Source organism: Chroicocephalus ridibundus, chromosome 4 (genome assembly GCF_963924245.1).
Source record: "Chroicocephalus ridibundus chromosome 4, bChrRid1.1, whole genome shotgun sequence".
In the NCBI taxonomy this organism is placed as follows: Eukaryota; Metazoa; Chordata; class Aves; order Charadriiformes; family Laridae; genus Chroicocephalus; species Chroicocephalus ridibundus.
The window spans coordinates 269,223-293,005 of NC_086287.1; the positions used below are offsets into that span (position 1 = coordinate 269,223).

Below are 23,783 nucleotides of genomic sequence, written 5' to 3' on the forward strand. Positions count from 1 at the left end.
GGTTGCAGGGTTTGAGAGGGGTCCCCATGGCGGGGTGCTCATGGGGGGGGGGCCATTTTGGGGTGCCCCCCATATTTAGGGTGCCCCATCTTGGGGGTGCCCCCTGTTTGGGTAGCCCCATTTTGGGGTGCCCCCCATATTTAGGGTGCCTCATCTTGGGGGTGCCCCATTTTTTTGGGTGCCCCCGTCTTGGGGGGTGCCCCCTATTTGGGTGCCCCCCCAGCGGGGTCCGCCCCGCCCGAAGGCCTCCCGCCGCTCTATGGTGCCCGGCGGGGCAGCGCGGCCGTTGAGCGCTGGGGGAGCGGCCGCTCTATTCCCCCACACCCCCCACCTCGCTGGCGGGGCGGGCGCGGGAGGCGCGTCCTCTCTAGCCGGAGTCCTCCTGGAGCTCTATGGTCGCGCCGCCGCCGCGGCCGCGCGGTCCTCCGGCCGGCGCCCAGAGCGGCTTCTCTCTATGGCGGAAGTCGAGACGGCTTCCGGCGGCGGCGGCGGCGGCGGCGGGGGGGGAGGTTTCGCGCGAGGTTCGTGTTGCGCAGGCGGGAAAAGTGGCGGCGGTGCGGGGGGGGGGCCGGGCCGGGGGGGTCGCACAGGGGCGGGGGGAGCGGGGCCGGGGGGGGCTGGGACCGGGGGGCGGGGCGGGCCGGGCCGGGCCGGGCCGGGCCGGGGCGGGGCGGGGGGGGGCAGGTCTGGCATTGGGGGGACAGGCCCGGGATGGGGGGGCCACAGAGATGGGGTGCGGGGCCGGGATGCGGGGGGCAGGCCCGGGATCGGCAGGGCCGGGGAAGCGGTTGGACCCCGCAGGGGGAGCTCAGGGCCGGGGAGAACTGGGGGTTGGAGCAGCGAGGGGGGGAATTTGGGGTGCGGGGGAGTGGTTTGGGGTGGGGTGGGGGGCACCGGGCAGGGGAAGGGCAGGGCTGGAGGCACTGGAGGGCGGTGCGGGGGGGACACACCGGTGGGGGGGGCCCAGGGGAAGGCCCTGGGTCTGTGGCAGGTCTGGGGAGAGAGGGCTCCCGGGAGGGTCCGGGTTGCCCCTCACGAGTGGGTCAGTGTCACCCCGAGAGGCAGCGTCCTGGGGGGTGAGGAAAGTGGGGGTGGGAGCAGGAGCAGCTCTGGGGGGACAGAGGGGGTCTGGGGGTGCTGGCATGGGTGAGGTTGCAGAGCGGCTCCCTGGGAAAAGATGGCTCCCTGTGGGAGGGCCAGGAGCCATCTTCCCCCGGTAGCCACCTGGCCCAGCTCCGCTCACCCTCCGCTCCCCCCACAGCTGCTCTGTGCCTGGGGCATGCCGGGCTCGGGGGGGAACTGAACCCCTCGCTGCGCTGCGCCTCCTTCCCCTCCCGCACCCCAGGTGCCTCCCCCAGCCACCATGGCTGACACGCTGGAGTTCAACGAGATATACCAGGAGGTGAAGGGGTCCATGGTGAGCGGGCTGGGGGGGTTGGGCCCCAGGGAGACCCCACTTGGGCCCCACCGGGCAGCACATTGCAGTGAGACCTGCAGCTGTGGGCGCTTTCGCCCCTGGCGCCTCCCCCGTCCTGGCAGAGGGTGTTTTGCTGATCTCGCCGGGGAGCAGAGGCGCCTCGTTTCCGGGGCTGAAGTGTTTTGGAGCATCGATGGGGCCTTTTAGTGCCAGCCCGGTGCGGAGCAAGCGAGGTTGTGGTTGGGAACGCTTCCAGGAGCAGGGAGCGGGGATGCCAGCTCTGCGCGTCCACCCTTTCAGGCCGGAGCTGCTGCGAGAGGGCTGTGTGTTGGCCGTCAGCCTGTTCCAGCACAGGGGGAACGGGCAGGGGGCGTTCAAGGGGTTGCTGGGGCACCCTTAACCCTTTGGCTTTTGGGAGATCGTCCCCAAAGCCCGATGGAATTACAGCACTGTAGTGGCACCGAGGGTGCTGACGACTCTCTTGTGGGCACTCGAATCCCGAATTTGGGTGGTAAAGAGCGTGTGAGGAGCAAAGCTGGTGGGCAGTTGGGGAAGTCACATTATTCTGCATGGAGGGGTTGTGCAGCCACCTGTTGCGCCCGAAGGGCGACGGTTCCCTGGGCCGGAGCTGCTGGCGCCATTGGGCTGTGCCCCTGCATGCGGGGCGAGCCCCCCCTCATGCCTGCCTCCCCCGGCAGAATGATGGGCGGCTGCGGCTGAGCCGGCAAGGCGTCATCTTCAAGAACAGCAAGACGGGGAAGGTGGACAACATCCAGGCCTCGGAGCTGGCCGAGGGCGTGTGGCGGCGCGTGGCGCTCGGTCACGGCCTCAAGCTGCTCACCAAGAATGGCCACGTCTACAAATACGATGGTTTCCGGGAATCGGTGAGTCCCCCAGCCTCTGCGTGCCTGGCCTGTCCTTGTCCCTGGCTGGCGTCTCTCCACTTGCTGCCTTGCGCTTATCCGGTATCGAGCTGTGCTCCTGCCGAGTCTCACAGCGCTGAGCCCCTCAAAACCAGCTCTGACCGCTGTTTTTCTTGCCAATTCCTTTGTGGTGGGGGGGCTGCATCCCAGTTATGGGCTCTGGGCAGCACCTGGCTGTACTCGGTGGTTTCTGACAGATGTTCCCTCCTTCTCACCCCGGCCAGGAGTTCGATAAGCTCTCAGATTTCTTCAAGGCCCACTATCGCCTGGAGCTGGCGGAGAAGGACCTGTGTGTGAAGGGCTGGAACTGGGGGACGGTGAGGTTCGGAGGTGAGTGGTGGTGATGCCATTACTGGGGGAAGGGAACCTCTGTGCCGGGGCGGTGTGGCTGTTCCGGGAGCTGGGATGGTTTCCCAGCAGCGCGGCTGTTCCTGCATCACCCAGCCCGTCCCCTGGGCAGTGGCCTGATTCCTGGTGGTGTCCTCAGGGACAGCGAGGACGTTGGCCATCCCAGGAAAGCAGGAGGTACCTGCTGGCCCTGAATCGGCGGGGGGAAGTTTTGCAGGCAGGGAAAGCTCAGTGTAAAAGAAGGGTCAGTGCGGGAGCTGCGAGCGTCTGGCAGAGCCCAGCGGTTCCTGAAGGAGCCTGGGGAACTGGTGGACGCTTCTCCCTGGTCTGAGACCAGGGGAACATGGGAACAGACGGTTCCCTCCTGTTCAGTTCTGACTGGTGTCGATCTCTGGGGCCGTAGCCAGAAGGGGAAAGCCTGGAGCATGGGAATGCAGGGGGGGAGAGGAGAAGCATTGCTGGATTTTGGGAGAAGATGGAGGCTGCTGTGTGAGGTGGGATCTAGGAGGACACTGTGGGTCTGCCCCACAGGGTGGGCCTTCTCCCTGCCTCGTAGCAGGGTGGTTCTGATCCCGCTGTGACGGGCTGCGTTCCCCTCCCACCCCCGTAGGGCAGCTACTCTCCTTTGACATTGGGGAGCAGCCCGTGTTCGAGATCCCCCTCAGCAACGTCTCCCAGTGCACGACGGGCAAGAACGAGGTGACGCTGGAGTTCCACCAGAATGATGATGCCGAGGTCTCGCTCATGGAGGTTCGCTTCTATGTTCCCCCCACCCAGGAGGATGGCGTGGACCCTGTGGAGGTGAGCTGGGGGCCAGGGGGCCGCAGGTCGGGCAGAGCGGGGAGCTGGGTACCCTCACCCAGCCATAACTCCCTTCCCTTGCAGGCCTTCGCTCAGAACGTCCTCTCCAAGGCAGACGTGATCCAGGCCACCGGAGATGCCATCTGCATCTTCCGGGAGCTGCAGTGCCTGACGCCTCGCGGGCGGTACGACATCCGCATCTACCCCACCTTCCTGCACCTCCACGGCAAGACCTTCGACTACAAGATCCCCTACACGACAGTGCTGCGCCTCTTCCTGCTGCCGCACAAGGACCAGCGGCAGATGTTCTTCGTGGTGAGGAGGGGATGGGGGCTCATCCCTCCCCCGGGGAAGGGTGACAAGTGATGGGTACAGGGCATTTCAGGGCCTTGCCTCTTCTCTTTTCAGATCAGCCTGGACCCCCCGATAAAGCAAGGCCAGACCCGCTACCACTTCCTTATCCTGCTCTTCTCCAAGGATGAGGACATCTCGCTGACCCTCAACATGAACGAGTGAGTTCCTCTCCTGCCAGGCCACTTCCTTGACCCGCTCCCTGAATCTGGGGGCCGTGCAGAGGGAGGTAATCAGCCTCCTTCCTGCACTCCCCTTCTCACCATTGCCCTCTTGGACACGCAGGGAGGAGGTGGAGAAACGCTTTGAGGGGCGGCTCACTAAGAACATGTCGGGCTCGCTCTACGAGATGGTCAGCCGGGTCATGAAGGCGCTGGTGAATCGCAAGATCACGGTGCCTGGCAACTTCCAGGGGTGAGGCGCGCTGCTGCCGGCCGAGGCGGGTGTGATGGGGGAACGTGGGATCTTCCTGCCGCAGGAAAGGGTGCGGAGGTGGGGAGGGATGCAAAGCCTTGTCCTCCCTAGGGCGGGAGAAGCTGCTGGTTTGGCAGCCTGAGGCCAACTGTTTGAGACCCCCCCGACTCTGGCAGCAGGACCGGCCCCTCTCCTTCTCTCTTGTTCCTGTGGTCAGGGAGAAGGGGCTCTCTGAGTTTCGTGCCGGGGGAGCTGCTGATGGCCTCGTCCTGGCTGCTGGGGCCATCTGTCTCGCTGCGGGGACGGGCACAGGGAGGGCGTTTGCTCCCCGTGGTGTCAGGCGGCTGCGTTTGCTCTCGCAGGCACTCCGGAGCCCAGTGTATCACCTGCTCCTACAAGGCCAGCTCGGGGCTCCTCTACCCGCTGGAGCGCGGCTTCATCTATGTGCACAAGCCGCCCGTGCACATCCGCTTCGACGAGATCTCCTTCGTCAACTTCGCCCGTGGGACCACCACCACCCGCTCCTTCGACTTCGAGATCGAGACCAAGCAGGGCACGCAGTACACCTTCAGCAGCATAGAGAGGTGCTGGGGCGCGGGCCAAGCTCTTGCCGTACCCGCCGGGCTGCCCCCTGATTGCCCCCCGTCCCTGACTGCCCCCCCTCTCCTGCAGGGAGGAGTACGGGAAGCTCTTTGATTTCGTCAATGCCAAGAAGCTGAACATCAAGAACCGAGGCCTCAAGGAGGTACCTGCTGAGCAGGGCTGGTTCCCCGCACCCCGCTGGAACCGCTGCCCCGCCGGCTGGGGTGGGGAGAGGGCTGGGGGCTATCTTCTCTCCAGGATTTTGCTGCTTTTCCCCTTTTTTTCACCTCTCTTTTCTCTCCTTGCCCTTGTAGAGGAAAAAGGTCCGTGCGATATCCCTTCCTCTTTCTCCTCTTCCTCTTCCTGGTGCAGGTTTCCTCTGCATGGCCGTGGTGGTCCCTGACTAAACCCAGTAACTCGGCATGATTTGCGAGAGGGGCCCCCCCTAACTCAGATAACTTTTCTGCTCCCCTCTCTCTGGAGCCCTGATGGGGAGAAGGAGGGGACGTGGCGGGTGTCCCGTCCTCCCCGCCCCGTGCATGTGTCCGGGGCTGTGCCCACCCAGGAGCATGCCAGGAGTTGCAGTTTCCAGGGGGGAATGTGTGCAGGTGGGGTGGGCGCAGGGAGTGGCTCTCACGCCGTCTCTCCCGCAGGGCATGAAGCAGAGCTACGACGAATACGCGGACTCTGACGAGGACCAGCACGATGCCTACTTGGAGAGGATGAAGGAGGAGGGCAAGATCCGGGAGGAGAACGCCAACGACAGCAGTGACGGCTCTGGGGAGGAGACGGGTGAGGGCTGAGGCTGGGGGAGGCGTGAGGGACTGCCGGGGGGCTGTCTTGGGCGCTCAGGCTTCTCCCCCTGGCCTACGGTGAAGTCCTGTCTGTCCTCGCCTCGCTATAAGCTGACCCCTGCTCTCTCTCCTTCCAGATGAGTCCTTCAACCCCGGAGAGGAGGACGACGATGTGGCTGAAGAGTGAGTAGAGGCCGGGCAGGGGTTTGTCTAGGGGGGCCTTTTGGAAGGTGCTGTTTTGGGGGTGTCGTGTGGGGGCAGTGGCGGCGTGGGGCTGTGTGAACGTAGGGGAATGCTGCGGGCACAGCCAGTATCACCTTACAAATCCCTGGACTTAAAAATCTCGAGAAGCGGCTGCAGTTCTGGGCACTCTCTGCTCTAATGACATTACACGGCTTGAAAGGGTTCGGGAAGGGCCGTCGGGGGGATCGGATGGCTCCTGGAGGAGGCCTCGGCCGCTCAGCCTGGGAAAGAGAATGGCGGGAGGAGGATGGGACGTGGCGCCGTGAAATCCTGAGCTGGGGGTGAGGGTGGGTGAGAATCGCAGCGTGAAGGGCTGTCGTCTGCTGGTGAGATCCCGGCTCGGCCCAATGGGAGGAGGTGGATCTCGGTGGAGTTGAGCTGTGTGGCGTTGAGTGCCTAAAATTTACAGGAAGTCAGAAAATGATGAGCCGTGTTCGTGGAAGGAAGGTCCCCCGAGAGCTGTTAAGTGTGCACACAACAGCTTCAGCTCAGGAAGTCTCCGAGTTATGGGTTGCCAGAGGCTGGGGGAGTTGGGGGGCAGGTCTTGCCGCCTGCTTGTCGCTGCTGCGTCCTCCCCACCTCGTGCTTCGTCTTCTTGGGGTGGGGGGTCTCGCGCTGTCGCTGACGCCAAGTACCTCCACGCAGGTTTGATAGCAACGCCTCGGCCAGCTCCTCCAGTGGTGATGGCGACAGCGACCGGGATGAGAAGAAGCCAGCCAAGAAGGCCAAGATCGTCAAAGAACGCAAGCCCCGCAAGAAGCAGGTGGAGGTGAGCGGTTGGTGATGGTGGGTTGTGGGGACCAGGAGCCGCTCCCGGAGCGTGGATTGCTGTTCCCTGTTGGGAGCGATGCCGGCAGAGCTGACTCACCTCTGCCTCCTGCCGCAATCTGGTCTGGTGCCACCACTGGCCGTGCTTGCCCTGGCCGGGTCAGTTGTCCAAGCCCGACTTCGCTGCCTCCCGCAGCTCAGTCTCAGTGGAGTCTTTGCCAAAGGGCACGTTGTGCCTGGCCAGGCCTTTGGGTTTTTGGAGGACTTGTCTCCTCCTTCCAGCAGCCCTCTCTTCCAGCCACCCCAGGTGTGCGCTGCCAGCCCCCCTCCCCTGGCGGTGCGGCCTGATGGCCGGTGGGGTGTCGGAGGCGAGCTGAGACCCAGCCCCTCGTCTTGAGGCAGCCCCGGGTGCCGCGGCCTGCAGCGAGTGGTGCCGTTGGAGGCTGCCATGCTTGTTGTCTCCGCTCTCTGCCATCTAGAGCAAGAAGGGGAAAGACCCCAACGCTCCCAAGCGGCCGATGTCGGCCTACATGCTCTGGCTGAACGCCAACCGTGAGAAGATCAAGTCGGACCATCCCGGCATCAGCATCACGGACTTGTCCAAGAAAGCTGGGGAGCTCTGGAAAGCCATGTCCAAGGAGAAGAAAGAGGCGAGTGGAGTTGCAGGGGCCGTCTGGGTCGGCATGGGACGTGGTGGAGAGCGCTGGTGTGGTGTGGGTGGGGGCGGTGTTGGGCCCCGGTGGTTCAGAGGGTGGAGGAGGAGGAGGGAAGTCCCTGCTCACCCGCCGCTCTTGCTGCAGGAGTGGGATCGCAAGGCGGAGGACGCCCGGAGGGACTACGAGAAGGCCATGAAGGAGTACAGCGTGGGCGGCAAGTCTGAGAGCTCGAAGGCGTGAGTGGGCTGGGGAGGGGGTGGCAGGGCTTTACCCTGCTGAAATCGGGTGCTCCCCGCCGTCGCGGTGCCGGGGCCCCTGCAGGGGGTGAGGAGCATCCTGGGCTCTTGGCGTGGGGGTCACGCGTCTCCTCGCTCTCAGGGAGAGGTCGAAGAAGAAGAAGAAGAAGCAGGAGAAGCAGACGAAGGGCAAAGCGGAGAAGAAAGGCGCTGCCTCCAAGTCTTTGTCCTCCACCAAGTCCCCTGCCAAGAGCATGAGCGAGAGCTTCAAGAGCAAGGAGTTTGTCTCCAGCGACGAGAGCTCCTCCGGGGAGAGCAAGAAGGAGGTAGGGCGCGGGGGGGCTGGGACCCACCGGTACCGCTGTGTCCCCATGTCACCACTGTCACCCGTCCCCGCTGTGGGGCACGGGAGAGGCGGGGGAACAGGAGCACTGCTCTGACCTCATCCCCTGCCACCCTGATGACCTCATCCCCCGCCACCCTGATGACCTCATCCCCTACCACTCTGACCTCATCCCCCACCACTCTCACTTCATCTCCCATTGCCCCGACCTCATCCCCCGCCACCCTGATGACCTCATCCCCTACCGCTCTGACCTCATCCCCTGCCACCCTGATGACCTCATCCCCTGCACTGGTAACTTCATCCCCACTGCCCTGATGACCTCACCTGCGCCACGGTGACCTCATCCACTGCCCTGATGACCTCATCCCCCACTGCCCTGATGACCTCATCTCCCGCTGCCCTAATGACCTCACCTGCGCCGCGCTGACCTCACTCCCACTGCTCTGATGACCTCATCCCTGGTTGCCCCGTGATGTCATCCCTGCTGCTCTGACCTCACCCCCTGCCCTGATGAGCTCACCTGTGCCGCACTGACCTCCCGCTCTCCCGCAGGACTCGGAGGAGGAGGGGGGGCCCAGCCCGCCCCCCAGCTCGGAGGACTCGGCATCCGGCTCGGATTAGCCCTCCCCCCCCAGCCGCTCCTGGGGACCGCGCAGGGCCCGGGGCTGGGCTCCGGACCCCCCCACACCCCCCGGCGCCAAGGGGACACGGCCACGGGGAGCCCCCCCAGGCCCCCTGGGGAGCCTGACCCGTGGAGGGGGTCCCTGGGGGGCGGCAGCCCCCCCTCAGCCCTATTCCGCATCAATTTATTTTTTTTAAATACTCGGGTTTGTTTCCTTGTTTCTTTCCTTGTTGGTTTTGTTTATTTTTTGTATTTTGGGTCCCTCTTCGGATTGAATAAAAAAACACCCCCCCAGGGCGTGCGTGTGGGTGCAGAGCCGGCGGGGGCATGGCCCCCTCCCCGCAGCCAGACCTGAGCAGGGGCTGGGGCTGAGCACCCCCTCCCCGGGCTGCGGGGCCGCTCCCTCCCGGTGCCATGGGGGGGGTTCTGCCGCTAGCCGCGGCCGCTGGGGGGGAGCCGGGGGGGGGCCGAGGCCATTAGTGCCGGTCCCTACGGCCACCGCTTCCCACGTGGGCTGTGGGGGGGGGCTGCAGGCGGGTACTGGGGGGTGTTGGGGGGCTGTGGGGGCTGCAGGGACGGTGTTGGGGGGGCTTTGGGAGCTGGGGGGGTTGTTGGAGGGGCTGCACGTGAGTGCTGGGGGGTTGTGGGGAGGTGTTGGGGGGCTGCAGGGAGGTACTGGGGGGCAGGGGGGCTGCAAGGGGGATCTGGAAGGGCCTTGGGGTTCTGGGGGGGCTGCAGGGGAGTGTTGGGGGGGTCTTGAGGTGCTGGTGGGGCCACAGGGAGGTGTTGGGGTTGCAGGAGGGTCTGGGGGGGAAGAGGGTGCTGGGGTGGTTGGGGGGGCTGCAGGGGAGTGTGGGGGGTGTTGGGGGGCTGCATGGAGGGTGTGGGGGGGGCTTTGAGCTGCTGGGGGGGCTTAAAGGGGGTGATGGAGGTGTTGGGGCTGCAGGGGAGGAGTTTTGGGGGGTGAGAGGGTGTTGGGGGGCTGTGGGGGCTTCAGGAGGATGCTGGGGGGGACTTGAGGGGCTGGGGGGGGGTGCTGGGGGGGTCTGGGGGGGCGTTCGGCGTGTCTGGGAGGTGTTGGGGGTCTGGGGGAGGGGGGCGGTTGCCCCTCTAGCCTCCTCTCTATGGTAACCCCCGGCGCCTCTCTATCCCCTTCCTCTCCCTGCTCCGCCCGGCCACGCGGCGCCGGGGGCCGCTCCGTGCCGCCGCTCTCGCTGGTTGCTGGGGGGCGTGGCCAGTGGGGAGGAGGGGGCGTGGCCTCTCATGAATATGCATCAGCAGCCGCGGCGGAGGGTGAGCGGGGGTCGCGTACCGGGAACCGGGGTCCCCCCGGGCCCGTTGTGCCCGCCGGGGGACGAAGCCGCGGGGGACCCCGCGGCTTCGTCCCCCGGCGGGCACAACGGGCCCGCGGGGACCCCATCTCCCCTTCCCCAAAATCGAGAGGGGGGCTCCGTTGCCACGGCGACGGGACTAGGCCCCGCTGGCCTGCGGCCTACCCCGCTACTCCAGCGGGGGGCTTCGTTGCCGGGGCAACGGGAGTAGGCCCCACCGGAGGAGGAGGAGGACTTTTTGAGGGGGGGGACGACGACACGACGACAAGGACCCACATCCCGTCCCGGGGCCTCGTCACCGTCCCGGGGTTGCCAAAGGGGTTGGGAAAGGGGCCCCCGATGGCTTCCAGATGTGGGTTGGGGCGGCCGGTGGAAGCGCGGGGCGGGGGGGGGGGGAGAGCGAGGCGGGGAGAGGAGGGGAGGGCCGGGCCCGGGAGGAGGCACCGAGCGGGTTTTTCCTGTCCCCGCAGCCCCGGTGAGTCACGGGAGAGGCCGCAGCGTGAGACCCGTGGGGACGGCAACCCCCCACCCGCGGCCCCGGCCCGCCCCGGACATGAGGCTGCCGTGGGGAAGGTGAGCGGGGCACCCCGCGGGGGTCGGGGGGGGCTGGCAGAGCCCGCGGGGCTCAGCCCGGGGCTGGGGCTGGCGCAGGCGAACCCGGGGAGAGGGCGGGTGTGGTTACTGGGCAAACTGGGGGGTGTGTGGGGGCGTTTGGGGGGGCTGGCACAGGTCGCTGGGGGTGAGGGGTGTGTGTTGGGGGGCTGGGACGGGCTGACGTGTGCGTGTTGGGGGGCTGGGGCGGGCTGATGCCGGACTGGGCTGGGCAAATGAGGAAGAGCAGGGATTTTGGGGGTTGCGGTGTGTGGGAGCCGCTCCAGGGTACACGCCGTTATTGCCGTGTGCGAGGGGCGCAGGCAGAGGGGGGCTGAGGCGGTGTTGGGGTCCCTGCGCCCTGCCCTCGTGGTGTGGGCGAGCCGGGGCCGGTGTACACAGGGCGGTCCCTGTGAGGAGAGGGCTGGCGGTGCGATAGCGGTTTGGCACGTTGTCCAGCTGCCGGCACAGGTGGACACGAGGCTTTGGCACAGGGTTGGCACCATGCTGCAGCACGGCTGGAGGAGGCAGCTGCTGGCCCCTGGGTCCTGCCAGCCTCAGCCCCTGGGCAAAAGGACCCTCCCCGTAACGCTTTTCTCTCCTCCTTCTCTCCCCAGGGGCTGACCCTGTGCTGTGTCTGCCGAGCCCCAGCCCCAGTTCTGCCATGGCCTCGCAGCCGCAGCCCCTGCGCCCTGCCGTGCCCTGTGCCTCCCCCACGGGCACCGGCGGGGCTGGGCTGGCGGCCGGCAGCCCCGAGAAAGGTCTGTCCCCGTGGGGCTGGGAGAAATTGGGGTGGGGGGGTGTTTGCTGGCCTGTTCTGCTCTGGGGAAGGTCCCCTGGTGCCCGAGGCTTGTGCTCGGCCTGGTGTGCCCCGCTGGCCTTCCCTGGGGAGCCCAGCGGGGCTGCAGAGCTCCTCCAACGTGGTGATTCTCCTCTCTCCCAGGCACTGCTCGCCCCAAGCCACCGGTGCGGCCCAAACCCCGGGTGCTGCCCAAGCCGGCCGTGCCTGCCAAGCCCTCCCTGCCACAGCCCCCGCCGGGGCCACGGCACCCTCGCCCAGAGCTGCCCTCCGCCGAGAAGATGAACCGCCTGGCAGGGCCCCAGCCCTACAGTGGGGGTGGCTCGGGGGGGCCCCTCAGGCGTCCCTCCTTCACCCTCAAGTCACCTGAGACCCTCAACGGGAAGGGGCATCCATCCCCCGCAGTCGCAGCTGCTGAGGACCCGGGTCCGGCCCCCGTCGAGGAGGTGCCCCCCGCCCCACCGACACCCTCTCGCAAAGGCCCAGCTCCCTTCAAGGTGACGCCGGTGCCGGTGGCCACCAAACCGGAGCGATTTCCGGGCACCACCGTGGAGGAGATCCTGGCCAAAATGGACAGCAGGGAGGGCCCGGGCAGCCCGGACCGAGCCCGGCTCTCACCCTTTTGCCCTGATCCCTCCTCTCGTTTCGGCTCCAAGATTTTCACCGCCTTCCGGAGACGTCCGAGCGGGGAGGCGGACGGAGCCCCCCCTAGCGAAGCCCGCCAGACACCCCAACCCACGGCGGGCGAGCTGGGGACGGGGGAAGGCGAACACCCGATTGCTGAGACGAGGTGAGGGGCTGGGAACCAACCCGGGGGGGCGAGGGGCTGCAGGGACGGGGAGATTTTGCTCTGAGCCGTGCTGGGGATGGGAATAACGGAGCTGAGGTCTGGTTGGCGGTACGAGGCCGGTGTTCCTCCTGAGCAGGCAGCGCCTTGAGCTGCCTCCGTGGGAAGGCTGGGGCGGCCGCCGCCGTGCCGGGCGGTTTGCTCTGACCACAGGAACGGGCCGTCCTGGCCCGGGAGCTGCCGCCGCGCCTGCCGCCCCCGAGGGCCGGGAATCCAGCCAGCCAGCCATCCCGCTCCCTGGGCAGGGGCTGCCCTGGGGCTGGGAATAACGGGGAGGGGGTCGTTCCCCTGGGGAAACGTTCCCTTTTTCCCATCCTTGCTATTTTTTTTCCTGCCGGGCTGTGCCAAGGCGGAGGGAACTCAGCAATCTGCGGGACTCCTGGCTGCAGGATGTCCTGGGTGAGAGCCAGCGCTTGGCCATGCTCCCGAAGGCTGGGCACCTCCGGGAGAGCGAGACGGGGGCTATTTTAAACCAGAGTGTGAGAAACTTGCTCTCCAAAGCACTAAAAACTTTCTGGAAAGGGGATTGAGGCTGATTTGCCTCCCTCCGTTCTGCAGTCAAAACCTTGCTGATAATTTGTTCTGGTTTTGGGTATGGCTTGCAGCGATTGAAGGGCCTCTTGTGGTTCACCCGACCCCATCCTGCTGCGGCCAGAGCGGGTGGTTTGGGGCTGGGAGGTGCCTCGGCAGGTGGGGGGAGAGAAGAGTGGAGGCGCAGGGGAAAAATTCATTCTCCTTCCCCATTTCTCTCTGGCAGCGGCTCCCCCCCAGCCGGCCCAAGCTGTGCCGGGGACCCCCGCGGACGCCGGAGGCCACCTACCCCCCCTGACGTGAGTTCTCGCCTCGCCCTCCCGTGCTGCGGCAGCTCCGTTCCTGGGCTCTCTCCTTCGGGGCTCTCCTGTCTCCTCCGGGGCTCCCTCTCTGCGGGGTGCGTGTCTCTCCTTTCTCCTCAGGGTGCCCACCGCCCCTTCCTCCGGTGAAGCCGGGTTCCCCGGGCACGGGGCCAGGTTCTTCTGGAGGGGGGGTGGCGTGTGGCAGCGCTGCTGCCGAGGCGTGGGCAGGGAGCAGCCGTGAGTCACCAGCCAGGGTTTGGTGACCCGGCAGGTATGTGGCAGGGCAGGCCCTTTTCGGGCTCCCTGCCAACCCCACTCCCCTCTCCCCGTGCTTGGCTGGGACACCGGGCCGTGGTGACACCAGGGTGGCAGCCGGCAGGGTGACACTGGCAAGGGGGTGCCCAGCCCCACGGTGGGGTGGGGGATCCGGGCTGAGGGTGTTTTTACTTCTTCCTGCTTCATTTCTTCCTCTCCATCTGTCTCCGCACTGCCGGAGGGTGGGTGTTGGAGGGGGGGACACTCAGCCTGGGTGGCTCACAGTGGCCCCCGGCCATGGAATGGGGTTGGGGGCCCACTGGGAGCCACCCGGGCTGCCTTGGATTTGTGGAGAGGGGCTGTGATTTGCGGGTGGGTGACGCCTGGGGCGTTCCTCTCGAGTGACAAGACATCCCCTCTCCTCCGGCTCTTTCCACAGCTCTCCTCTCTCCAGCCGGGTGCCCTCGGACCCCCTGGCTCCCCGAGGTCCCCCATCTGCCCGGCCCCAGGAGCTCCCTTCCAGCCTTCTGCCTCGGCGCCCGGCTCTCCCGATGCCCCCCCAGAGCTCCCAGTCCCTGGGTCCCCCACCCTGGCCCCTGGCTCCCCCGAACCCCCACCTCAGCCTCCAGCTGAGGTCTCGGCCGCCTCCATCCAGGCCCCCGGCGCTCCCTCCTCCACAGCCGAACCCCGGCTTGGCATCTCCCGCTCCCCTGGCTCCCCCCACACTCCTGGGGAGGGATCCCCTGATACTGCCAGCCCCCCTGGCACTCCCGAACTGCCTCCCAGAGTCACCTGCCCCCCCGGCTCTCCCGAGGCTGCCACTGAGTACCCAGGTCCCCCCAGCCCACCCCCAGAGCCCCCTGCCAAAGCCTCTCGTCCCCCGGGCTCCCCGGAGGGACCTGATGACTCCCCAGTGTCCCCACAGTCCCCCGAGGGTCCCGATTTCAGCCCCCCTCCCTCTGGCAGGGACTCAGGGCTCCGGCGCTCTTCGGAGGGGGTGCTGCAGCCCCCGATGGCGGGGCAGGGCATGGGGGCGCTGGGGGGCTCGCTGAGCGCCCTGCCCCGTCCCGGGGACCCGCCGTCGGAGCTGTCCCTGGGCAGCGAGTCCGGCTGGAGCCTCTCCCAGTCCTTCGAGTGGACATTTCCCTCGCGGGGGGCACGGCGGCTGGCGTCCCCCCCCCAGTCCCCCATCCGGGAGACGGCTGACTCGGGGCTCTCCGCAGAGGGAGAGTCGGATGGGGAGGACCCGGCCCCGGGCCCCCCGTGCTCCCAGGGGGATGGCGAGCCCCAAGGGGCCGGTGGCTGGGGAGCAGAGGGGGCTCCATGTCCAGGGGGCCCTGTGCCCCATCGGGAGGCTGAGGGCTCGTCAGAGGAGGAGGAAGAGGAGGAAGGGGAGGCAGAGCGGGATGCCACTGTGCCCTGCTCCTCTCTCTGTGTGACAGAGCCTGGCCAGGACCTGTCTGAGCCCAAGCCCCCCACCCAGCCCATGCCCCTTACTGAGGCTGCCCCACCAGCTCTGGGCACCGTGGACGACTGCCCTGCCAGCCCGCAGGGCCCCGGCGGGCCAGGCCAGGCCGAGGGACCCCCGAGGGACCTCCAGCCCCATGCCGACCCGGGCTGGCTGGTGGAGCTGCTGTCCTCACCCAAGGCCCGTGGCTCCCCGCAGGTAAGGCGCCACAGGAGCCGGGAAGGGTTGGCACCAGGCCGTGGTATCGGTGGGTCCCGGGAGGGGAAGGGTTCAGGTTAGGACCCCCCAGGAACGGGGGGCCCCATGGGGTGGGGTGGGCAGGTGGAAGGGTCTGGCCTCCCCTTGGGATGGGACCTAGTGCTGTGTCCCTCAGGTGTCCCAGGGTGTTTCCCCCTCTCTTTTCCTCTCCAACTCTCCTCTCTGCTGCGTGAGCCGGGGCTGCGACCCCTTTAGCCCCCTCTGCCCCTTTCTTGCCCTCTTTCCCCAGGACCTGCTCGGCTGGTCGCGGAAGGACCTGTGCAGTGAGTTCGGCATTGGCAGAGCTCAGCAGGCCGGCACCTTCGACTGGACCCCTGAGGCTGTGGCCAGGGACAGAGACTGGCCTGGTGAAACGGAGCAGGACCGGGAATTCAGGACCAAATCAAGCTGGGACAGCATCCACAGCACCAGGGATGGGGACCGGCAGGATGAGCCCTTCGGCACCACCAGGAAGGACTGGGGCAGAGATTACAAAGGGACAGAGCTGATGGGGGAAGCGAGACTGGGCTGCAGCGACTGGTCCAAGTCCCGTGGCGCAGAGGAAAGCTGCCTGCAGGATCAAGACTTCGGTGCTGGCAAACCCAAATGGGGCACGGGCTATGGCTTGGACAGTGTGGGCAGTGGGGAGGAGATCGGCTCCAGGAAGGCCAACTGGAGCCGCAGCTACGACATGGGACACGGCCAGCAGCAGGATGAGGAGCCGAGCTCCAGGCAGCCCAGCTGGGCTGGCAGGTATGGCCCCGGGGCCCCGGAGAGCCGGGATGGGGAGATCACACCTGCCTGGGCCGGACAGTATGGTACCAGCGACGCGGAGGTGGGGGACAGGGAGCTCGCCCCAGACTGGGCCAGTAAATACAGCAGCAGGGACGCTGAGAGCAAGGACGAGGATTTTACGCTGGGCTGGGCTGGCAGATCCAGCACTGGGGACACTGGGACCCCAGAGAAGGAGTTCAGCAGACCAGCCTGGGACAGCAAATACAGCACCCAGGACATGGAGAGCCAGGACCGGGAGTTCAGCCCCAGCCGCCCAGCTTGGACTGGCGAGTACAGCACCCGAGGCATGGAGAGCCAGGACCGGGAGTTCAGCCCCAGCAGGCCAGCTGAGGCCGGTGAATACACCACCAGGGACATGGAGAGCCAGGACCGGGAGTTCAGCCCCAGCAGGCCGGCTGAGGCCGGTGAATACACCACCAGGGACATGGAGAGCCAGGACAGGGAGTTCAGCCCCAGCAGGCCGGCCTGGGACAGCAAATACAGCACCAGGGACACGGAGAGCCAGGACAGGGAGTTCAGCCCCAGCAGACCGGCCTGGGATAGCGAGTACCGCAGCAGGGATGCAGAGAGCCAGGACAGGGAGTTCAGCCACAGCAAAATGGCCTGGGATAGAGAGTACTGCAGCAGGGACATGGAGAGCCAGGACCGGGAGTTCAGCCCCAGCAGACCGGCCGAAGCCAGTGAGTGCAGCACCAGCGACATGGAGACCCAGGATGGGGAGTTCCAGCTCAGGAGATCAGCATGGGATGATGGATACAGCAGCAGAGAGATGGAGACTGAGGACAGGGAGTTCAAGCCTAGCAGACCAACTTGGGATGATGAGCACAGCAACAGGGATGCGGAGAGCCAGGACAGGGAGTTCAAGCCCAGCAGATCAACCTGGGATGATGAGCAGAGCAGCAGGGATGTGGAGAGCCAGGACAGGGAGTTCAGCCCCAGCAGACCAGCCGTAGCCAGCGAGCGCAGCACCGGGGACGTGGAGACCCAGGACAGCGGGTTCAAACCCAGCAGAGCAGCCTGGGATGGTGAGCAGAGCACCAGGGACGTGGAGACCCGAGATGAGGAGTTCAGCCCCAGCAGACAGGCCTGGGCCAGCGAGTGCAGCAGCAGAGAGATGGAGACCCAGGACAGCGGGTTCAAACTCAGCCGACCGGCCTGGGATGACAGATACAGCACCAGGGACGCGGAGAGCCAGGACCGGGAGTTCAGCCCCAGCAGACCGGCCTGGGCCAGCGAGTTCAGCTCTTCGAATGCCGAAAAGGAAGAAAGAGAGTTTAGTCCTGGCCGGCTGAGCTGGGCTGGGGAGTGTGGCATTGGCCAAAAGGAGCTGGTCGACACGTTCAGTGTCAGGAAAGATGACTTGCCTGGCTCCGGTGCCCCCGATCCCCCTGCCCAGGAGCCCAGCTGGGGCAGCACCGGCCGGCAGGAGCGCGGTGCCACCGATAGCAGGGACTGGGCCAAAGAGCTTGGGGGAGCTGAGCGCCACAACCAGTTCGGCATCATTGGGACAGAGTGGGTGATGGATCCCTCTAGTGCCAGAGCAATATCAGATGGCTCCACATCCTGGGCTGGCGGAATGAGGTCCGAGGGCCTGCGGGAGCCCCTGGGAGACTGGCAGAGGGATCTCTCCTTCGGCACCCCAGATGCCGCCAGCTGTGTGGGCACTGGTGACGCCAGCGGGGTTGGACTAGGCCAGATGGCCTGGGGTCAGGGCCTGGGCCACCTGCCTGCCCCGGGCAGCTCTGCCCAGCCCCAGGAGGCTGGGCTGGAAGGGCCAGGCTGGAACTGGGAGCTGGAGGCAGCCGGCTGGAGCGTGGAGCTGTGCGATGCCGAGGCCAAGCGCCGGGAATGGGCCAGTGCGTTTGGTGCCCGCTGCGCGGCCCGGAGCCGGGACTTCGGCGCTGGGGAGCAGAGCCCAGGAGATGACGCCGGCTCAGCGGATGGGTAAGGAGGAGGGCGCTGGCGGTGGCAGTGCAGCCCCGGGGGGGAACCTGTCGCCCTCGGGTGCCCATGCTGTCCTGCAGTGGGGACTTCTGATGACATGGGCCTCATGCTGGTGTCCTACCATGCCTCACACGTAGCCGGGGGACCGGCTGCCTCTGGCCCTGGGCTGCCAGAGCTCCTCTGCCCCAGCCTCCGCATTTCCTCCTGCAGCCTCCAGCCCCACAACTGGAGCAGGAGCTTTTCGAGGGACTGGGTTTCAATCGTCCCGGCAGGATCTGCTGTCTTGAGCTGATCTAGGAGGGGATGATGCCTTCGGGGCTTCTTGGGCTGATCTCCCTCTGACATGGAGAGCCCTGTATGAAGTCTGGGGGGTGCTGGTGTTCCCTCGCCTCCCAGAAAAGTGGTAGAATTAGCCCCGTGCCCTTATTGCTTTGCCAGGATGTGGGAACCCTGATTTCTGCCAAACTTGCAGAGCTGGGGATTCCCAAAATGATAAATTCCCTCAAGCTGCCTGAAAATAAGGATCCCAGGAGGAGGGAAGCAAAAGCCCCACGGGGCTCAGGAAGGGCCCAGCCTGGTCGCCCTGTGTGGGGCTGTGGGGACCCCTCACCTCCTGCCCCGGGAGCCATGTGGGTTCCTGCTGCCAGCGCCATCCTGCACCCAGCTGGCCCTGATCCTCCTCCTGCCCCTTGGTCACCTGATGTCCCCCTGGCCACCTCCTGAGGGCTGGGGACCCTACTGGGGGGTCTGGCCCCTTTCTCTGCCCCAAGGGGGAGAGTTGGCCTGAGGCCCCGGTGAGTCTGGCAGCCTCCTTGCCTTCCCCAGACCCCAAATTCTGTGCCAGCATTTGGGAAGGGGCTTTGGGGAGACTTCACAGAGGTGCCACCCCCTTGGTGTGACATCCCGGGAGAGAGGGGAGAGTCCTGGACACCTGGGTCCTGCCCTCACTTCCCGGGAGCAGCGTTTGGCCCTCCCCATGCCTCAGTTTCCCCTGGAGGCTGACGGAGGCGAGGTTTGGGGCAGGGGAAGAGCTCGTGTTAGCTGGAGCTGGAGGAACTCTGGGGTCTTGTCTTGTCTCCCTGAGCAGAAGCATCCGTCTCTCGGACCCCAGCCCGCCCATGGGCGACACTCAGGCTGACCCCCCAGCTGCGGCATCCCCCCGGCATGAGCTGCCCAGCCCCACTGAGGAGGAGAGGGGCCTCCCCAAGCCGGCCACTGCCCCGCGGAGCCCCAGGGCCTCCCCTCTGCTGCCGGAGGCTGCCGGTGGCACCCTGCTGGACATGGGGAGTGAAGAGTCCCCCTTGGACCACCCGGATGGGAAGAGACCCCCGAGCTGGGAGGAGAAGCGGCTCTCCCTGGGCGCCCCTCAGCCCGAGGGACCCTCGGACCACGCCGGGCAGGAATTTGCCTTCCTGGAGGTGAGTGGTGAGGGGGCAGCCTCCAGCCCCCTGGGGGTGCCCAGCTTGTGTGGGGGCCCTGTTCCTGTCCTGCTCTGGGGACGGGGGCTTTACCCTCCAGCCTTAACCTCCTCCGAGGGACAGGCTGCGGATTGAGGGTCCCTCTGTGCCGTTGTGGGCGTCCGTGGGCATGCTGGCTGGGGGGGCCCCACATCTCCCGGGTGCTGGGCACTAACCTGTCCCCGCGGGCTCTGCAGGACACGGAGGTCCTGGACAGCAGCGTGTACCGCAGCAAGGCCAACCTGGGACGCAAGCGCCGGCACCGGGCACCGGCCCTCCGCCCCGGGGCCACCTCGGAGGGGGACAGCTGGATCTTCCGGGACTCCACAGGTGAGAGCCCCTGGGGTGGTGACAAGGGGAAAGGGACCACAGGGCCCTCTGTCCTGGGCAGAGGCATCTCACAGTGACACTGTCCCCCACGTCCTCCCCACAGAGCCCCGTCCAGCCCTGGCAGCATCCTCTGACGACGAGGCAGCGGAGGAACCCAAGAGCCGGCGGGTGCGAGCGTCCCTGTCGAGCAAGGGGGTGAAGGTGCCGCTCTTCCCCGGCCTCAGCACCTCTGCCCTCAAGGTGGGGACCCCCAGGATCCCCAGGCAGTGGGGTGATGGCTCCTGGCCAGGCAGGAGAGAGGGAGCGTTGAACAAGGGGAGGGGAAACTGAGGCAGGTTGGGACTGGGGGCTGGGCTAAAGGTGGGCAGTGTGGGGAGCGATGGGGAGGAGGCGGTGGGTGGATGTGGAGGGGGCAGAGCACAGCGTGCCCCCCCTGACTTCACTTTGCTGCACCCAGGCCAAGCTGAGGGGACGAAACCGCTCGGCTGAGGAGGGGTCACCGGCAGGGGACAGCAAGGCCACCCCTGCCAAGGACCCCCACGTGCAGCGCTCCAAGTCCTGCAAGATCCCCGGCTTGAGTGGGAAACCCCTGGCGCTGCCCCCCAAGCCGGAGAAGTCCTCGGGGTGAGTGCTGGGGGCGCAGGACCCTCATGGGGAAGCGAGGGCTGGGCTTAGGGAGCCACGGGGGCGGGAAGGGGGGGGCTTGGGGGGCTGTGTGCGCATCTGGGGACAGATGCTGTGGATGGGGGGAAGATGCTGAAGGGTGGGGAGGTGCTGGGGGGCTGTCACGTGGTTCCGTGCCCCACTGTAGCAGTACCGAGGGGGGTGTTCCAGAGGCATGGAGGGTTTTGGGGTGCTTTAGGGGTGTGAAGGGGTTTTGAGGGGTGTGGGGGCTCTCCAGGCTGGCACCTCCAGTGTTCGTAGGCAGCCAGAGCTGGGCTGGGGGGAGCTGGGCGCCAGGGGAGGCTTTGCTGCGTGCGGCGTCCCCAGGGCCGGTGTCCTGGAGAGCCCGGGCTGCTCCCCCCAGACACTGCCTGGGATGCAGCCCTGAATGCCCCAGCTCCCCGCCTGTCCCCCCAGTCTCCCCCCAGTCCCCCAGGGAGCCTAGATCAGCCGGGGACCCTTCTTGGTTGTGCCCCTGGGGGTTGGTCTGGGTCCCGGGGGTGTTTTTGGGGGGCTTATGCCAATGCAGTGCCGACACCTCCCAGGTCCGAGGCCTCCCCCCCGCACTGGCTGCAAGCGCTGAAGCTGAAAAAGAAGAAACCTTGAGCAGGGTGAGTGCGGGAGCTGGGGGGTCACTGGGGACTGACCCCGGCCCTCCCAGGGCAGGGCACAGCTGGGGACCCGCTCCTCGTGGTCCCCACATCGGGCTGTGTGTCCCAGGGGGCTTGAGGGGGACGTGACACCGGCCAGGGTGGCCCAGGGGGAAGTGTGTCCCCACGTCCCTGGGCTCTGTGCTGCCAGGAGGGGCAGCCCCCCCTCCTGCCCGCTCCAGCTGGGGACCCCCAGGGCTGGGTCACCCCTGGGGCTGGGGGTCCCCGCGGATCCCTCACCCCCCTGCCCGCTCCGTCTCTTCCAGGCTCGCTGTCCTGACGGCGCGTCCCCGAGGCTGACGGACGCTGTCCCCAGGGCCAGGCCGCCCCCTCCCCATGGCGGGACACACACACACATCTATGCACTTTGTATGATGCTCGCAGGGTCCCCATCCCCCTCCCCACACCTCCTCCCCCCTCCTCGGCCCACGGGCCTCCCCCGGTGTCCCCCTTCCCCTCGGTCCCCGCCTCGCCGGGGCTGGGGAGGGGGGGCCAGTGCATCCCCCTTTCCCCTCGCCCCCTGCTCTTGTATCACCCTCAGACAAAGAGCAACAGGTCAGGATTTTGGTGCCACTCTGACAGGACAATAAAACTTCGTCGGTTGGTTTGGGGGGACCCTGGGTCTTCTCTCAGCCCCCCCAGGACGTCTGCTGGCCGGGGGGGCCTCGTGGGGACGCTGGCGTGGGAACTGCCACCAGGAGGAGCTCTCTGCCCGCAGCCGGCGCCGGCACAGACCGCGGGCACCCCCGGGTGCTGCCTGGTGGGGGGGCACAGACCCCCCCCAGGGGTGAACCCCCCCAGCCCCGGGTGTCGGCGCAGGGGCAGCGTGCGCAGCCGTGGGTGTGCTCCCGCCCCAGCGATCGGGGGCCCATGCGGGCGTCCACCCACCAGTGGGGTGCCCACGCTCCTCCCCACGGCACTGTGCCCCCGGCGTACCCCCACCTCCCCGCGCCCCCCAGCATCCCTCTGGGGAAGCAGCCCCTTGCACACTCACCTTGCACGCGTGCCAACCCTTGTGCACGCAGCTGGGCACGCGTGTGTGTGCACACCTTTGTGTGTGTGCGCACCTCTGCCTCTGTGTGTGTGTACACCTTCGTGTGTGTGTGCGCGCGTGTGTGCGTGTGTGTGCACCTCTGCCTCTGTGTGTGTGTACACCTTCATGTTTGTGTGTGCGTGCGTGTGTGCGTGTGTCTGCACCTCTGCCTCTGTGTGTGTGTGTACACCTTCATGTGCATGTGTGTGTGTGTGCACCTCTGCCTCTGTGTGTGTGTACACCTTCGTGTGTGTGTGCGCACCTCTGCCTCTGTGTGTGTGTGTACACCTTCATGTGCATATGTGTGCGTGTGTGTGTGTGCACCTCTGCCTCTGTGTGTGTGTACACCTTCATGTGCATATGTGTGCGTGTGTGTGTGTGCACCTCTGCCTCTGTGTGTGTGTACACCTTCATGTGCATGTGTGTGTGTGTGCGCACCTCTGCCTCTGTGTGTGTGTGTACACCTTCGTGTGTGTGTGTGTGCGTGCGTGTGTGTGTGCACCTCTGCCTCTGTGTGTGTTTGTACACCTTCGTGTGTGTGTGCGCGCGTGTGTGTGTGTGTGTACCTCTGCCTCTGTGTGTGTGTGTACACCTTCGTGTGTGTGTGTGTGTGTGTGCACGCCGCTGCCTTCCCGTGCAAACCGGACCCGCGTGCCCACCCTGGCACCGAAGGGTCCCATCCTGCCCGTTCCCTGCCCACCCGGCTGCGGTGCCGGGGTGCCCCCGAGGAGGAGCGGGGAGGATCCCACCCCAGCCCCGCACCTTCGCGCCCGCCCTCCCTCCGGCCGCGGCGCGGGCTGCGAGGGGCCGATGTCCCCAGCCCGCGGGGGGCTGCGGGGCGGCCGCCAGGCTGGGCCCTGGACGGCGGGGGACGCCGGTGCCCTGGGCTCCAGCCGCCGCAGGAGGGGCGCCGCCGGCGGGCGCCGTGCCGTGCCGGTGAGCCGAGCTGCCGCCTGCCGGGACGGGGACCCGGGGCTGGCTGTCCCCTGTCGGAGGGGGGAGCTGCGGAGGGAGAGCTGTGGCCGAGGAGCTGCGGCTTCCCCGCTCGGATGTGGTAACTGCCCGCGGCCCCGGAGGAAATCGCCGAATCCCGCCCGGCGGCACCGCCGGACGCGGCCCCTTGGGGCGCGGGGTGCCCGGGCAGTGCCGGCAGCTCGGCCGGTGTCCCGTCCCCCCCGGGGGCTGCCGCATCCTCTCGGCGCCCGGGGGGCTGCCCGCGGACGCCGTGGGGCCGGTCACGGCTGCCGTCCCCCGTGGGCAGACCCCGGCGCGCCTTCGGGGCGGGGTGCTGTGCCGGGCCCGGCGTGTGTCGCTTGTGCCCGGGCCAAGGGCACCCGGCAGACGCTTGAGGGGCTCAGCCGCCCCCGCCCCCCGCGGCAGAGCTTCGGCCCGGAGCTGGTCCCGGGCCTCCCGCTCGCCCCGAGCCCTCGGCTCCATCCCGGGGCTGCGGCGGAGCCTCAGCCTCGACCCTCCGGCCGCGTCCCAGGGGGCTGCTCCCGCCGGCGGGATGGGGGCCGGCACCGGGATGTATTCCCGGGGGATGGGGGCCGGCACCGGGATATACTCACGGGGGATGCGGGTGCCCGGAGCCCCCCGCTGCAGGGGAGAGCGGCTCCTCCGGAGCCCCCCGCTGCCGGGCTCGGCCCCAGGCCCCCCAAGCCCCCTCCCCACATTCCCGCTGCCCAGCGGCGTTACAGATAACGTTGTTCGTTATCAGCCCCGCCGCTGATAACACCCCGCTGCTGCTGCTCCCCGCGGCTCGGGGCCCTTGGCCCAGCCCTGGCCACCGACCCACCGCCCGTGGCTACGGCAAAACCCCCCCCGGGAGGGGGTCTCCATCCCGCCGCAGGAGGTGACCGGGGACCCTTCAGCCCCCCCGGCACCGCCGGCGGCATCTCGGCGGGGCTGGAAAGGGTTACCTGTTCTCCTGCGCTACCCACAGGCGACAGAAATAGCCCAGCTCGTTATTAATAGTGATCTTCATTACCGGGCTGGAACATCTCCCTTTGTAGCAGTTTCTGGCGATACCAAGGGCCTAATTAGCATTTC

At 67.2% G+C, this 23,783-nt stretch overlaps 2 protein-coding genes across 7 annotated transcripts; both read left to right on the top strand.

Annotated features, from left to right (window-relative positions):
- The first annotated feature begins 384 nt into the window (after positions 1–384).
- SSRP1 (structure specific recognition protein 1) lies at positions 385–8,634 on the top strand. Of its 2 annotated transcripts, none has more exons than XM_063334500.1 (17): positions 385–521; positions 1,262–1,417; positions 2,116–2,301; positions 2,565–2,670; positions 3,299–3,489; positions 3,574–3,804; positions 3,898–4,001; positions 4,126–4,254; positions 4,617–4,838; positions 4,927–4,999; positions 5,490–5,628; positions 5,768–5,813; positions 6,519–6,642; positions 7,121–7,291; positions 7,442–7,533; positions 7,676–7,859; positions 8,432–8,634. In XM_063334500.1, exons 2-17 carry the CDS (start codon positions 1,364–1,366, stop codon positions 8,498–8,500), a joined length of 2,121 nt encoding a protein of 706 aa, XP_063190570.1. In that variant the 5' UTR covers positions 385–521; positions 1,262–1,363; the 3' UTR covers positions 8,501–8,634. The 2 variants fall into 2 exon arrangements, with proteins under 2 accessions (XP_063190570.1, XP_063190571.1); XM_063334501.1 differs by lacking the exon at positions 385–521 and adding an exon at positions 526–554.
- A 910-nt stretch (positions 8,635–9,544) lies between these two features.
- TNKS1BP1 (tankyrase 1 binding protein 1) lies at positions 9,545–21,279 on the top strand. Of its 5 annotated transcripts, none has more exons than XM_063334490.1 (13): positions 9,545–9,794; positions 10,303–10,405; positions 11,041–11,184; positions 11,367–12,012; positions 12,827–12,899; positions 13,597–14,823; positions 15,113–17,601; positions 18,686–19,019; positions 19,256–19,388; positions 19,492–19,628; positions 19,846–20,012; positions 20,597–20,662; positions 20,968–21,279. In XM_063334490.1, the coding sequence occupies exons 3-12, from the start codon at positions 11,088–11,090 to the stop codon at positions 20,655–20,657; spliced, it is 5,364 nt and encodes a 1,787-aa protein (XP_063190560.1). In that variant the 5' UTR covers positions 9,545–9,794; positions 10,303–10,405; positions 11,041–11,087; the 3' UTR covers positions 20,658–20,662; positions 20,968–21,279. The 5 variants fall into 5 exon arrangements, with proteins under 5 accessions (XP_063190560.1, XP_063190559.1, XP_063190561.1 ...); XM_063334489.1 differs by lacking the exon at positions 9,545–9,794 and adding an exon at positions 9,897–10,184; XM_063334491.1 differs by lacking the exon at positions 9,545–9,794 and adding an exon at positions 9,897–10,152.
- Positions 21,280–23,783: the final 2,504 nt, after the last annotated feature.